The sequence below is a fragment of the Ammospiza caudacuta genome, chromosome 22 (assembly GCF_027887145.1).
Source record: "Ammospiza caudacuta isolate bAmmCau1 chromosome 22, bAmmCau1.pri, whole genome shotgun sequence".
Classification (NCBI taxonomy): domain Eukaryota; kingdom Metazoa; phylum Chordata; class Aves; order Passeriformes; family Passerellidae; genus Ammospiza; species Ammospiza caudacuta.
The window spans coordinates 1,340,209-1,353,253 of NC_080614.1; the positions used below are offsets into that span (position 1 = coordinate 1,340,209).

Sequence of the window (13,045 nt, forward strand, 5' to 3'; positions counted from 1 at the left end):
ATCTGCAGACCTTTGGAAAATAACAAATGCAGGGAAAACACGTGGTGGGCTGTGAAGTAGCAGAATATCCAGCAATGCAGCCTGTTTCTTCTGTGGGGCTTGGCAATGGATCCATCTGAATGTTTTACCCTATTGCAAAGCTGAGGAAAGGGTGGCAGGCAGTTTAGCCAGGCTGTCCTGTTCTAGAGAGTGTCTCTTGGGAACTATCAGGCCCAGCACCAACATTCAAGGCAGCATTTGCTTCAACTGTCCCATGGCTGTCAGCCTGTGGAGGTGCCTGTAAAGTGATTCATCTTCTCAAGGCTAACATGAAACATCAGTTTGCATAGAAAGTAGAGTTCTAAGGCCAGGACAGTCATACAATACTCCTTTGGCAGGAGCTGCACCTGCTGTGAAATACCAAACACTGCTCACAGCTGCAATTGCAATTGCCCCTCTGCCCACAAAAGCACAAGGCTCTATCCTTGGCCTTTGCAGGCACTTTCCCTTCCCCATCAGTCACCACATCTAGGAAAATCTGACAGACTGGGAGAACTGCAGGAGGCAGCAGGAAGCTGAGTCAGAGGAGCTTTAGTTTGGATATCAGGAAAAAGGGTTTTTCACCCAGAGGGTGGTTGGGCACTGGAACAGGCTCCCCAGGGCAGTGGTCACAGCACCAAGCCTGACAGGGCTGAAGGAGCATTTGGACAGCAATCTCAGGCACTTGGTGTGACCCTTGGGCTGCTCTGGGCAAGGCCAGGAGCTGGACTCCATGGTCCTGATGGGCCCCTTCCAGCTCCCCATATTCTACACTTCTGTGATTCTGAGAACTGATGGGCTGCAGGAGGGCAGAAATAGGTGACGAGAGGACAGAAGTGAGGTTGGTTGGAGAATCAAGTCACTGAGTTCATAGAAGATGCAGGATACAGGACCCTTCCCTCCAACCATTCCCATTCTCTGTCTCATCCCTTCTCCCTGCCACACACACAAAGGTGAAGAATATCACTAAAAGAAGAAGAACCTACTTGACTCCCATGTCCATGAGAGCAGTCATTGCTCGTGCAGGAGTCACATTCTCCACCAGGATCCCCAGGGTCTGACTGGCTGCTTTCTGAACAAATTCTGGGGAGATGGACACCATCTGGAGAAGGACCCGAGCACCCTCATCCACCTCAGAGTCCATGTCCTTCTTCAAGGTCACAGAGAGCTCTCCCAGAGTGACAATGGCAGAGCAGGACACCTTGGAACGGAGGTTGGTCACCTGGGGAAGCCAGGAGGGGAAGCATAAGAATCACCTTGGAAAGAAAACCAGTTGCCTTCAGGAGAAGTCCCAGGAAATGACAACACATCCCACTGTGTCCAGGGGAACATACAAGTACAGGAAGAGCTGGAGAGCACAAGCACAGAAAGGCACTTACTCTGGCATCAATTTCTGGCCTCAGACCTGCTCACTGTGGGCCTAAAATAAAAATTCCACTCAGTGTTCTACTTAACACTTCTAAAATGTCCACAGCTTTCGTTTTAGGCCCTTTTACTAGAAAATTAAAGCAAGGGCTGCTTTCAAATCATCAAGGCACAAGTCATAAAGATAAAAGAGTCAGGTGCTCCTGTTCCAAAAAGCAACACCAGCAGTTGAAGCACTCAGCCGGGAAACAGAAAACACAGGCTCAGGTCTACAGAATAATTTGCAGTGTTGAATTACAGCTTGGGCAGAGACTGGGACTCTGGGAAATAACATCATTAGCGTTTCAGTTTCTGCATTTGCACTCAAAGATGAGTGTCAGATACCCGACCTGGCAGTAAATACAGCTGCATGTGCCCACAGATCCTACAGATAGCTGACAGAAATTAGAAATCTCAGGTCTAAAACCAGAAATGAAGGCAGACCCTGAGCACACATGGAGATGAACAAGTGTTGCCCGATTTATAGATGACACAAAACTCGGATAAGTTTTGTGGGTGCTTTATTAAGGGCCCGGGGATCTGGGGTCTCACGTCCCAAAATCCGAGCCCTCAAATTCACGTGTGGGTGCTTCCCTCTTATACATGCGATTCATAACAAAGTCTCCAAGAAACAGTTTCCCCGTTCCCCTTGCCTGGTCACAGACCCCTTGTGATACATTCCTTGGTTCACAAACAAGATCATTAATCCTCTGCTTTTCTTATTCTAAGAGCATTGTATGCTGCCTCCAGACACGTTAGCATTCTTACTTTCCTGCACTAGTTTAATTATTTATTAAATCCCTAAGACTACCTGCTAGGTTACACACACAAAACTCAACACACTTTTCAACGGCTACAAAACTACTTTTTAACAAACCAGTTCACACACAACTCACTATAATTAAATATTTTGCTAAATTTCATTTCTTTTCCAACATTTCCCCCCTTTTGAGCATCCTTCAGTCCTGCTGCAAGGATGCTCAATCAACAGTAACATCTTCATAACGAGGTGGGGAGTGTTCCTCATTCTGCCGCCCGCGGGTCATCGCCTTCAGCAACCGGAGAGATCGCCTCTTTTCCTTTTCGATCACACCTAAGAGGCATCTATATACAATCCACATAGTCACTAGAAATACTAAAAACATTAGTACATATTGTATAGCAGACGTAATCCAGCCAGACAGGTGAAGCCCCAAAGAATCAAATACTGCTCCTATCCAATTATGCTGTGCTTCCTTTTCAATTTCCTTGGTTTTTGTTTCCAGTTCTGCCAGTTGAGAAATATCTTTCTCAACTTCAAGTGTAACATTTGGAATGTGTACACAGCAATGATCTATTCTCCTACTCAGGTAACCACAAACTCCATGCTCTTTTAACAGTAGCAAATCCAATGCCATTCTGTTTTGTAGGGTCATTCTTGATGTAGCTTGCAATTGCAAATTTAGATCTTTAAATCCCTTCTTAGTAGCTGCTGCCAACCTTTCTGTCTGTCCTAACAAATTGTTGAGCATTTCCCTGTTTCGATATGTCGCTACCGGAGGGAATAATGACTCCAATATCCATCCAAATTGCACTCCTGAGCCAGGTTCATGCCACTGCTCCTCTAGGGATTCTTCCCTCTTTCTGAGTCCTTTCCTTTGGATCAATCTATTCTGTTTCCAGTATGGACACAATGTGGGAACCCCTAGGGTGATTTGTGTTACTGATCCATCTAGAGGTAAATGTGTGGTCCACTGTCCGTGTCCCAACACCCAGACTAAATTTCCAGGGCTATGCACAGTAGTAGATCTGCAATCTATAGGTCCATCCATGGACTCTCTGCTAACCGTGTGATCATACCCCCTACACTCGCATCCCCACTTTAATGCCATTTTCACCGGTACCAATCCAATTCGGTCTTCCGGTGTATCACATGTAAAAACCTCAGTACAATTCCAATCCTCTTTCTGCGGTCTGAACTCTGGGGAAGATGTAGACGTGAGAAGGGCCCTATAATGTGACTGATTCTTTACTCCTGACCATTGGATGCACCATTGTACTTCCCCAAGGTAATTATAGTGTTCCAAAACACTAGGTCCCCATAATGTCTTCCAACTATTCCAGGTGTCAAAATTCTGTGTGACATTCTGACAACTCATCTCATTTCGTTGGGATTTCGTTCTTATTCGTACTGTATTGCATGGCTCATCTATTGGGGTTGCAATTAAACACCTCCTGGTATTTTGAATCCAACCATAATGATTGGATTTCTTTTCACATTCCTCTCTAGTCATAGCCCGAATGGTCATACACAAATCTCTCCATACATCTACTGGTTTGGGAACTGACTGGCAGGACCATGAAACATTCTTGAATGTTTCAGGCATTTTGGTTACTGGTATTATTCCCCAGGGAATTGGTTCACCTGCAGCCTGTGGTAATGGCAGGCAAGCTGTTATTTTAGTCACATTCTGCATGATTCCAAAATCTCTGATTAATCCTACCACTAAGTTTTCCTGCTCAGTATTGCGTTCTATTGTATCATTAACCTCTCGTCTACTCCTTCTACCGTGTCTCTGTAAGGATAACATCATTCTGTCATGCCTCCACCATGCATTTCCTATTCTAGGATTAGTGACACTCGACCACCCACAACCTTTGCCTTCCTTCTCCCACCAACTGGTCCCGTCCTCTATTCTGTCCCAGGTCAGTTCCCTATTTTGCTTCTACCATTTGACCCAAAGGTTCCTTTGATATCTTGATCTTACTAGGAAGGAACAATTTATTCTGAGAGGTGGCCCATCTCACATGTCCACTGCCATTGATACTGGATTAACCTTTATGTTTTCAGCACGATCCCCTGTCCATGGCAAAACCCTCATACTCACTCTTTTGTAATCAAAACTATCCCGTATTTTGACCAAGCATGTATATTCTCCCGTATCGTTTGTGGTTACCTTGGTAAGATTCAGTACCGTGTTTCCTTGTTGTTTGTCCTGATCCCAACCGACTCCTATCTTGCCTCGGCTTCTTTCAGCCCCCCGTTGCCATATTGCAATAACTTCACCGGCCTCAACTTTCTGGCTGTCAAAGATAACACAAGTTAATTGAACATCCATCCCTTCCATGACTGTAACCTTTGTTTCTTCAACCTGTACTAGAGTAGACCCTTGAACGGGTAATAGTCTCATGATCACTAGCAGTAATATAATTAAGAAGGCGGCTTTGCGCGGAAGATCATCCGGGTTGGAGACACTATCTGGGTTTCCCACTGGAACGGTGCCTTCTTTACCCTGGTGTAATGGATCCAAGCATCCATCCCCTGGACCTTCACCGCCGTGTAGGTCGTCATCATCACCTGGTGGGGTCCGCTCCATGATTCCCGTAGCGGATCCCTGATCCACTTCTTGACGTACACCTGGTCCCCAGGCTGGATGTCGTGGACAGAATTCTCCAGCGTGAGCGGTCTATTTCACTGTAACGTATTTCTTAAAGAATTCTATTAAGTGACATAACATACTCTGCAATCGCCTGGTCCCCACTCACATGTACCTCCCCTTTTAATACAGTTGCATGATATGGTTTGCCATATAATATCTCATATGGACTTACGCCTACCTTTTCCCTTGGTTTAATTCGAATCCTGAGTAGGGCCAAAGGCAAAGCTTGAGGCCAGTGCAGTTTAGCTTCCTGGCAAATCTTTTTGATTTGTCCTTTCAGGGTTTGATTCATCCTTTCCACCTGCCCACTAGACTGAGGTCTCCAGGGGGTATGCAAATTCCAGGTTATATCTAACATTCGTGCTAATTCCTGCACTACCCCGGCTATAAAATGCGGACCCCTATCTGATGACAATCCTAAAGGTACTCCAAATCTTGGTATTATTTCTTTTAACAAGGTTTTTACCACCTCCTTAGCCTGATTAGTTCTACATGGAAAAGCTTCCGGCCACCCTGAGAATGTACATACGTACACTAACAAGTATCTGTATCCCTGTGCCCTAGGCAATTCAGAAAAATCAACTTGCCAGTAATCTCCTGGTTGTGGCCCGACTTGCAACTTTCCCATTTGTATTTGTCTCCTAACTACTGGATTATTTTTCAAACATACCGGGCACATTGCATTAACTCTTTTTGCCATTGTTAACATCTGATTAGAGATTATCTCATTCTTCAAAAATTTTACCAATACCTCTGCCCCCCAATGACATTTATTATGTTCTGATTCCAAAATAAATTTCATTATGCGGGTAGGTACCACTATTTGTCCCATTGGTGTAACGTACCACCCAAGTTGATTCTTCTGTGCCCCTAGCAAGTTTATTAGTTTTCCATCTTCTATTGAATATTTGGGCTCCTGATTCAGGTGTGGGGTAGCCGGATTTGTTCTTACCGGTACCAATGCCATTTGAGTCCATACTTCCCGTGCCACTTGCGTGCTGTAACATCAGCAAATCGATTTCCTCTGTAAACGTCTCCTTCCGCAGTCTGATGTCCTCTAACATGCATTACTGCAACTGCTTTGGGACTGTGTATCGCATCCAGTAGCTGTAGCACTTCTTCCCGGTGCTTGATGTTGGTTCCCTGTGAATTCAAAAGCCCCCTTTCCTTCCATAATGCCCCATGTACATGAACCACACCAAAGGCATATTTAGAATCTGTCCAGATATTAACCCTTTTGTCCTTGCTCAAATACAGGGCTCTGGTGAGTCCAATTACCTCTGCCTTCTGGGCCGAAGTTCCAGGTAACAAAGCCCTTGCCTCTATTACCTGATCCAATGTTACCACTGCATACCCGGCATAGCGAGTCCCATTCTCGACAAAACTGGATCCATCAGTGTATAGTTCCCATTCAGGTTCTTCCAATGGTTCATCCTTTAGGTCGGGTCTGCGAATCCAGTTGTTTAGAGAAGTATCCCACTGGCCTCTTCCAGGATCCCACCTTCTGGGTGAGGACCCCCAATGCCAGTTTTTGCCTCTCATTCACGTACAACTGGAATTCCTTGGTCAGGTCAGGGAGTCCTAGGGCTGGGGCCTCCTTTAGTGCCTGCTTCAATTCCTGGAAGGCCTTCTTTTGCTGTGTCGTCCACTCCAACCGATGCTGCTTCAAGGCCTCATATAGTGGCTTGGCTAGGAGACCGAAATTCATGATCCACAGTCGACACCATCCCACCATTCCTAGACAAGATCTCAATTCCTGATGGTTACGAGGCAAAGGAATAGCACATATTGCCTCTATTCGGTTTACTCCCAAATGTCTCTGCCCTTGTGTGATCTCACAACCGAGGTAAATAACGCTATTTTTGACCAATTGAGCTTTTTCCTTAGAAACCTGATACCCTGCTTGGCCAAGCATGTTGAGTAATTTAATTGTTAATTCCACGCACATTTCCCTTTCCTTAGTAGCCAGAAAAATGTCGTCCACGTACTGCAGGGCTACATACAAGGATGGGGATATTGTTACCTGGGTTATCTTCCATTCCTCCAGCTCCTTGGCCAGTTGGTTTCCAAAAATAGTAGGGGAGCATTTAAATCCCTGTGGGAGTCTCGTCCACATAAGCTGCTTCTTTCTCCCAAAATCAGGACTCTCCCACTCAAAGGCAAAATATTTCCTACTCTCTACTGCCAGTGGGATGCAGAAGAAGGCATCTTTAAGGTCAATCACTGAGAACCATTTAAACTCCTCCAATACAGATGTTAACAAGGTATAAGGACTAGCAACAACTGGATGTATGTCTTTCACTATTTCATTAATAGCCCTTAAGTCCTGTACCAAACGGTACTTACCATTAGGTTTCTTTACTGGAAAAATTGGAGTATTATACTCCAATTCACATTCCTGTAATATTCCTTGAGCCAAAAATTGTTTAATTAACGGGGCTACTCCCCTCCTTGCCTCAAGCTTCAAGGGGTATTGCTTTATCCTCACTGGTCGGGCCCCTTCCTTTAGCTCCACCTTTACTGGCTGCGCAGCTTTAGATTTTCCGGGGACCCCTGACTCCCATACCCAGGGTACTACAGCCTGCTCAATTTCTTCTGGAATAGGAGAGGCATCCACTTCCTTGATTACAAAAATGCCTGCTATTTGTTCCTCAGGTATTTCCAATTTCACCCTTCCCCCTTCAAATATTATTTTCGCATTAAGTCGGGACAACAGGTCTCTGCCAAGAAGGGGTGTGGGGCAGTTTGGCATATACAAAAATTGGTGATCTAATTCCTTCCCCCCAAACCTAAGATTTAAAGGTTGTAAAAATGGTTGTTCCTCTAGCTTCCCTGTTGCCCCCACCACCTGTACCGTTGTGTCACTCAAAGGTCCCAATTGTCTATTGAGTACAGAATAAGTAGCTCCAGTGTCTACCATAAATTCTTGATCCTTTCCATCTATTTCTAAAACTACCCTTAAATCCTTTTCTAGTCAGCTTTGATTCTGATAGTTTCCCAAAACTAGTGCTTGAGCGACTTCTGCTGGTCCTCCTGTGAATCCTCCCACAGGAGCATTCCCCATTGGACCTGTCCTTAATCCCATGTTTCCCATGCCCATACCTCCTCTAACCGGGCATTCATTTTTCCAGTGTCCCAGTTGTCGGCAAAACGCACACTGGTTTGGATCCAACCTCCCCATGTTAGGTGCAAACCCAAATCCTCCCCGACCTCTTGGCAACCCCCCTCTGTCCACGATTAGTTCCTCCCCGACCTCGACCCCTAATGGGTCTTCCTCCTGCCCCTGTCTGTTGCATTACAGCCAGAATACTAGCTTGTTGTCTTTTTGCAGTTTCTTTTTTCCTGTTGTTGTATACCTTCCACGCTACCTCCAGCATTTTATCCAAACTTCTAGTATCCTCTCCTTCCAGCTTTAGTAACTTTTTCCTAATATCCTCTTGTGATTGCCCCCATAAACAACAAGGCCAATTGAAGTTTTCCTGATTGATCCTCTACATCTAAATTAGTAAACTTCCGAGCCATGTCTTTTAATCGTTCTAAAAAGGCAGACGGAGACTCATTCTTGTCCTGCTTGACCGAATACAACTTAGACCAGTTCATAGTCTTAGGTATTCCTGTCCTAATTCCTTCCACCAACAATTCCTGATATCGTTTTACAGCCCTTATTCCTCCCGTAGAGTTTGGGTCCCACTTAGGTTCCTCACTTGGTACCAATTCATCAACTGTCTCATTTAGTTGTCTCAACCGAATCTCCTCACGAGCCTTTTCTCTAGTGGCTCTAATAACCATTTCCTTTTCCGTGGAATCCATTATAGTATCTAATAATACCTGTAAATCATTCCAGTCCGGATTCTGAGTCTTTATTACCATTTTAACCACCCTTGCCACCCTTTCAGGATCCTCCCGATAACTCCCCGCTGATTGCTTCCATATTACCAAATCCCCGGGGGAGAAAGGCACCTTTATAAGTATCCTTTCTCCCTGTGGTCCCACAGCTTCCCTTAACGGCGCAATTAACTGTGGCCCCTTCTGCCCCTTCCTTCCCTTGTGAGTCCGCCCTGCTAACGGAGTTCCTTTAACACTCTCATTCTTTTCTAAATCACCACCATCACTATCACTCTCACTAGATCCCGTTTTTATAGCTATATCCGCAGAGGGAGCAGGGGGCACATTAGGAGCAACCGGAACCCTCGGAGGTGCTATACAATAAGACAAATCTTCCTTGACTGAAGGATACAAATTACGCTCCTTTCTTTCTTTACATCCCACACACTCCCTTTCATCATTCACTTCTAAAACAAAAATACCGCATTCCTTTTGCCATTCCTCTTTCCGATATAAAACGAAAAACAAATCCAAATATGGTATTTCATCCCATTTCTCATTTCTCCTTAAAAATTGCATCAAAGATTCCATTATCCCCAATTCCAGTGTACCATTCACCGGCCATCCCACTTCCCCAATCTCATATTCAGGCCACCAATGATTACAATAATCTATCATTTTGCTTTTATCCAATTCTTGATAATACCCCTCACTTTTCCACCGTTTCAATATACAACCTAATGGTGTATTTCCAGGTATTTTACCATTGGCTTGCACTAAGGTTTTAAAAGTTTTAAAAGACATCATATGACAACCTTTAATTCCACTATTAATCCCAATAAACCAATATACCTTAAACCAATATACCTTCTCGCCGTCCTTCCCTAAAACAAACAGGAGGTGACTTCCGGCCCTGCGTCCTTAGACGTCTTATGGCCGGAGCCTAGGCTTTTTTACCAACCACCAAATCCAAATCCAATTATCACCTTTTTCCAATATAAAGCACCTTCGGGCTCACCTTGGCAATTGTCCAACAGGCACGGGGTGTCGGGTACGACCGATTACTCCCCGAGAAGTGCTCGGTGCCGGCTTGGAGTGGATCAGGATGCAAACCGCCCCAGCAGCCCTTGGAGTCCTGCCGCGGTCGCCAGAAAACTGTTGCCCGATTGATAGATGACACAAAACTCGGATAAGTTTTGTGGGTGCTTTATTAAGGGCCCGGGGAACTGGGGGACTCACGTCCCAAAATCCGAGCCCCCAAATTCACGTGTGGGTGCTTCCCTCTTATACATGCGATTCATAACAAAGTCTCCAAGAAACAGTTTCCCCGTTCCCCTTGCCTGGTCACAGACCCCTTGTGATACATTCCTTGGTTCACAAACAAGATCATTAATCCTCTGCTTATCTTATTCTAAGAGCATTGTATGCTGCCTCCAGACACGTTAGCATTCTTACTTTCCCGCACTAGTTTAATTATTTATTAAATCCCTAAGACTACCTGCTAGGTTACACACACAAAACTCAACACACTTTTCAGCGACTACAAAACTACTTTTAAACAAACCAGTTCACACACAACTCACTATAATTAAATATTTTGCTAAATTTCATTTCTTTTCCAACACAAGCACATACCTACTCTACACACCGTGTATGAAGTATAGGGGACAATTCAGAACAATGTTCTCACCTCGCTGGTAACTGCCAAGAAAACCTGACGGAGGCTTCAAAGCAGGACCTCTGAATGGGACCCAGCCAGGTGTTGAATGGTGAAGAGTCCCTTCTCGTTCAGCTCCCTGAAAGGCAGAAGATTGATTTTTCTCTCCACCAAGGCAGCACCCTCTGAAATGAGCAGCACTGGGACAGGTCCTTGGAGGTGTCAGGGATGGGCAGGGGCCTTTGGAGCCTGCAGTTGCTCCTCAGCTTGGCCCCTCTCCTGCAGAGGCTGGTCCAGGCCAACACTTGGGTGGTGCTCCGGGGCCTGGAGCCAGGGGTGAGGCACCACATCCAGCTGTGCAGCAAGCCCGACGGTACCTCCATGGACGGCGTCTGGGGGCCCTGGTCACAGGCTCTGGCTGCAGAGACCCCCCACTCCTCCGGTGAGCAGCCATCCCCTCTGCAGGGTGCTGGCAGCAACAGCAGGGAGGCACCCACGCCTGGGGCTGCAGGGGTGAGGGTCCTGTTGTAGCAAGGTGTGACTCCCAAGTTTTGGGGGGCCAAGGGGAAGCAGCCCCCTCCCTGTCCTGGCTCTCCCTGCCCAGGAGACATCGGGCTGTGCTGCAGAACCCCTTACCTGCGGCACGAGCGCTGCGAGTGGAGCTGGGACCCTGCAGAGCCCCACAGCTCCCACCAGCTCCTCTACCGGCCACCTCCGAGCGGGGCTGGCACAAGGTAAGGGGCATGGCAGGCAGGTGGCACCCATGCAGGCACATCCCAGAGACCACTGGTCCTGCTGTGTCCCAATATCCCACACTGGGCCCCTTGCCCATGCCCTGCTCTGTCCTGCCCTTCCACCACCAATCTCATACCCCCTCACCACATTGCACCTCCAACTACAAGCAGCAGTAGCTTTCCGGGGGAAGAGCAGGAGGAATGCTGGCTGTGGGTTTGCTTTGGTGAGACTGACTGGCTCCCCACTCCTCCCACAGGGAAGATGCATGGCAACAGTGCGAGGAGGTAAGCAGGGGGGCACAGGGCACCTATGCCTGCACTTTCCAGCCCAAGGCTGGCAGTGCCATCTCTGTCCTGGTGAATGTCACCAGGACCCACATGCTGCCCACACTCAGCTACTTCAAGGAGCCCTTTTGGCTGCACCAGGCTGGTGAGTCCCAGTGCCACCGCAGCCCCTGCTTGGCTCACAGGGGACACAGTGTCCCATGTCCCGTTTCACAGGAGCGACGAATGCCTATCCCCAACACCAGCAATGCTCACAGATGCCCCACAGCTTGTGCAGGCAACAGTGTCGCAGGGCCGGCTGAGCGTGCAGTGGCTGCCGCCCCTGGAGCTGCCTGCAGAGCAGCTGGACTACCAGGTCCGCTATGCCATGGAGAAAAGCCATGACTGGAAGGCAAGGCCTGCCCAGGGAAGCCCGAGCAGCGCTGCCCCCTCCGCTGCTGACACACGGTAGGCGCGGGCTCGGGCCAAGCGGGATCCGCCCCTTGGTGCCAGCCCACAGCAGCCATGCCTCCGCCTCGGCTCTGCCCCGCAGGTCCTGCAGGTTCCGCGAGCAGCGAGGAAAGAGGTCCTGGACCTGCGGCCAGGCTCCCGCTACCCCGCGCAGGTGCGGGCCCAACCCAGCGGGCCGTGGTACCCGGGCAGCTGGAGCGCCGGGACCAAACCCGTTGTGGTTGATGCCGTGGCCGATGCGGGTAAGGGGCAGGGCTGGAGGCTGCGGCCGCAGAAGCCTCACGGCTGAGGGCAAGAGGCAGACAGTGCTGGAAATGGGGAGGGGGGCACGGGGCAGGGGGCTGCGAGGGGCTCAGAGATGGTGGCTCTGGGAAAGGCTACAGTTCCGGCATTCCTCCGCCGATGCAGGCTGGCTCAGCCCCAGTGTTACGGTGGTGCCGCTGCTCTTCTCAGCAGCGCTCCTGGGGCTGTGTTGCACCTTCCCCTCCCTCTACAGGTAAGGGCTGTGCCGGGGGCAGGCGGGGGGGTCCAGCACCAAGCCTGGGCACCTTGCATGGGGCATTAGGGCACCTCAAGTCTGAGGGTAAATTCGATGCCCCTTCCTGCGTACCCAGCAACATGAAGCCGAAACTCCGGCCGCCCGTTCCTGAGCTGCACCGTGCTCTGGGCAGCTTCCTCCAGGAAAGCAGCAAGCACGGCCAGGCCAGTGGGTGGGCAGGGCGACTCAGCTGCTCCCGGGGGCAGCTCGAAGGGCAGCCCCTACCCCGTCCACTCCATGTCGCCCCAGGCCATGCCTTCGAAAAGCAGCCGCCAGAGGAGACCGTCCTGCCCTGCCTGCTGGAGGTGCTGCCCGGCCCGCCGCCGGAGCACTCTGGGGGCCGCCTGTCCAGCACCGACATGGCCAACCAGTCCTACCTGCTCATGAGCGGCTGGGAGCCGCGGGCAGCCACGACCGCCCCCACCCCGCCATAAACTCCTGTTCCCCCCGAGCCCCCGCCTGGTCCCTCCTGCGGCGCCGCGCCCCCGGCGCGGATCGCCCCGCCTTAGCAAGACCTGGTCCCGCCTCCGCTCCCGCCCCCTCACTTCATGCGCGGAGCGCTCCGCCCCGTCCCGCGGCTCAGCCAATCGCGTTGCGTCGCGCGGCCGTCGCCGGGCAGTGCGCGGCCGGTGGGTGTGAAGCGGCCCAGCGGGGCCCCATCCGCCCGCCGTTTGAAATGCTGCGGGGCGGGCGAGCGGCGGCGGCGCCGCGGAGG

General features: G+C 49.4%; 1 protein-coding gene across 1 annotated transcript; it reads left to right on the plus strand.

Annotated features, from left to right (window-relative positions):
• The first annotated feature begins 6,654 nt into the window (after positions 1-6,654).
• LOC131567059 (thrombopoietin receptor-like) lies at positions 6,655-12,764 on the plus strand. Its single transcript, XM_058818528.1, has 9 exons — positions 6,655-6,687; positions 10,609-10,765; positions 10,928-11,057; positions 11,315-11,487; positions 11,588-11,733; positions 11,875-12,053; positions 12,115-12,288; positions 12,407-12,498; positions 12,580-12,764. The coding sequence occupies exons 1-9, from the start codon at positions 6,655-6,657 to the stop codon at positions 12,762-12,764; spliced, it is 1,269 nt and encodes a 422-aa protein (XP_058674511.1).
• Positions 12,765-13,045: the final 281 nt, after the last annotated feature.

Excerpts from the sequence above, each read along its gene's own strand:
- LOC131567059 (XM_058818528.1), top strand. The coding sequence starts at position 6,655 with ATGTCTCTGCCCTTGTGTGATCTCACAACCGAG. Across the intron at positions 11,058-11,314 it reads CCGAGCGGGGCTGGCACAAG|GGAAGATGCATGGCAACAGT; the intron begins GTAAGGGGCATG and ends CTCCTCCCACAG. Across the intron at positions 12,499-12,579 it reads CAGCAAGCACGGCCAGGCCA|GCCATGCCTTCGAAAAGCAG; the intron begins GTGGGTGGGCAG and ends ATGTCGCCCCAG.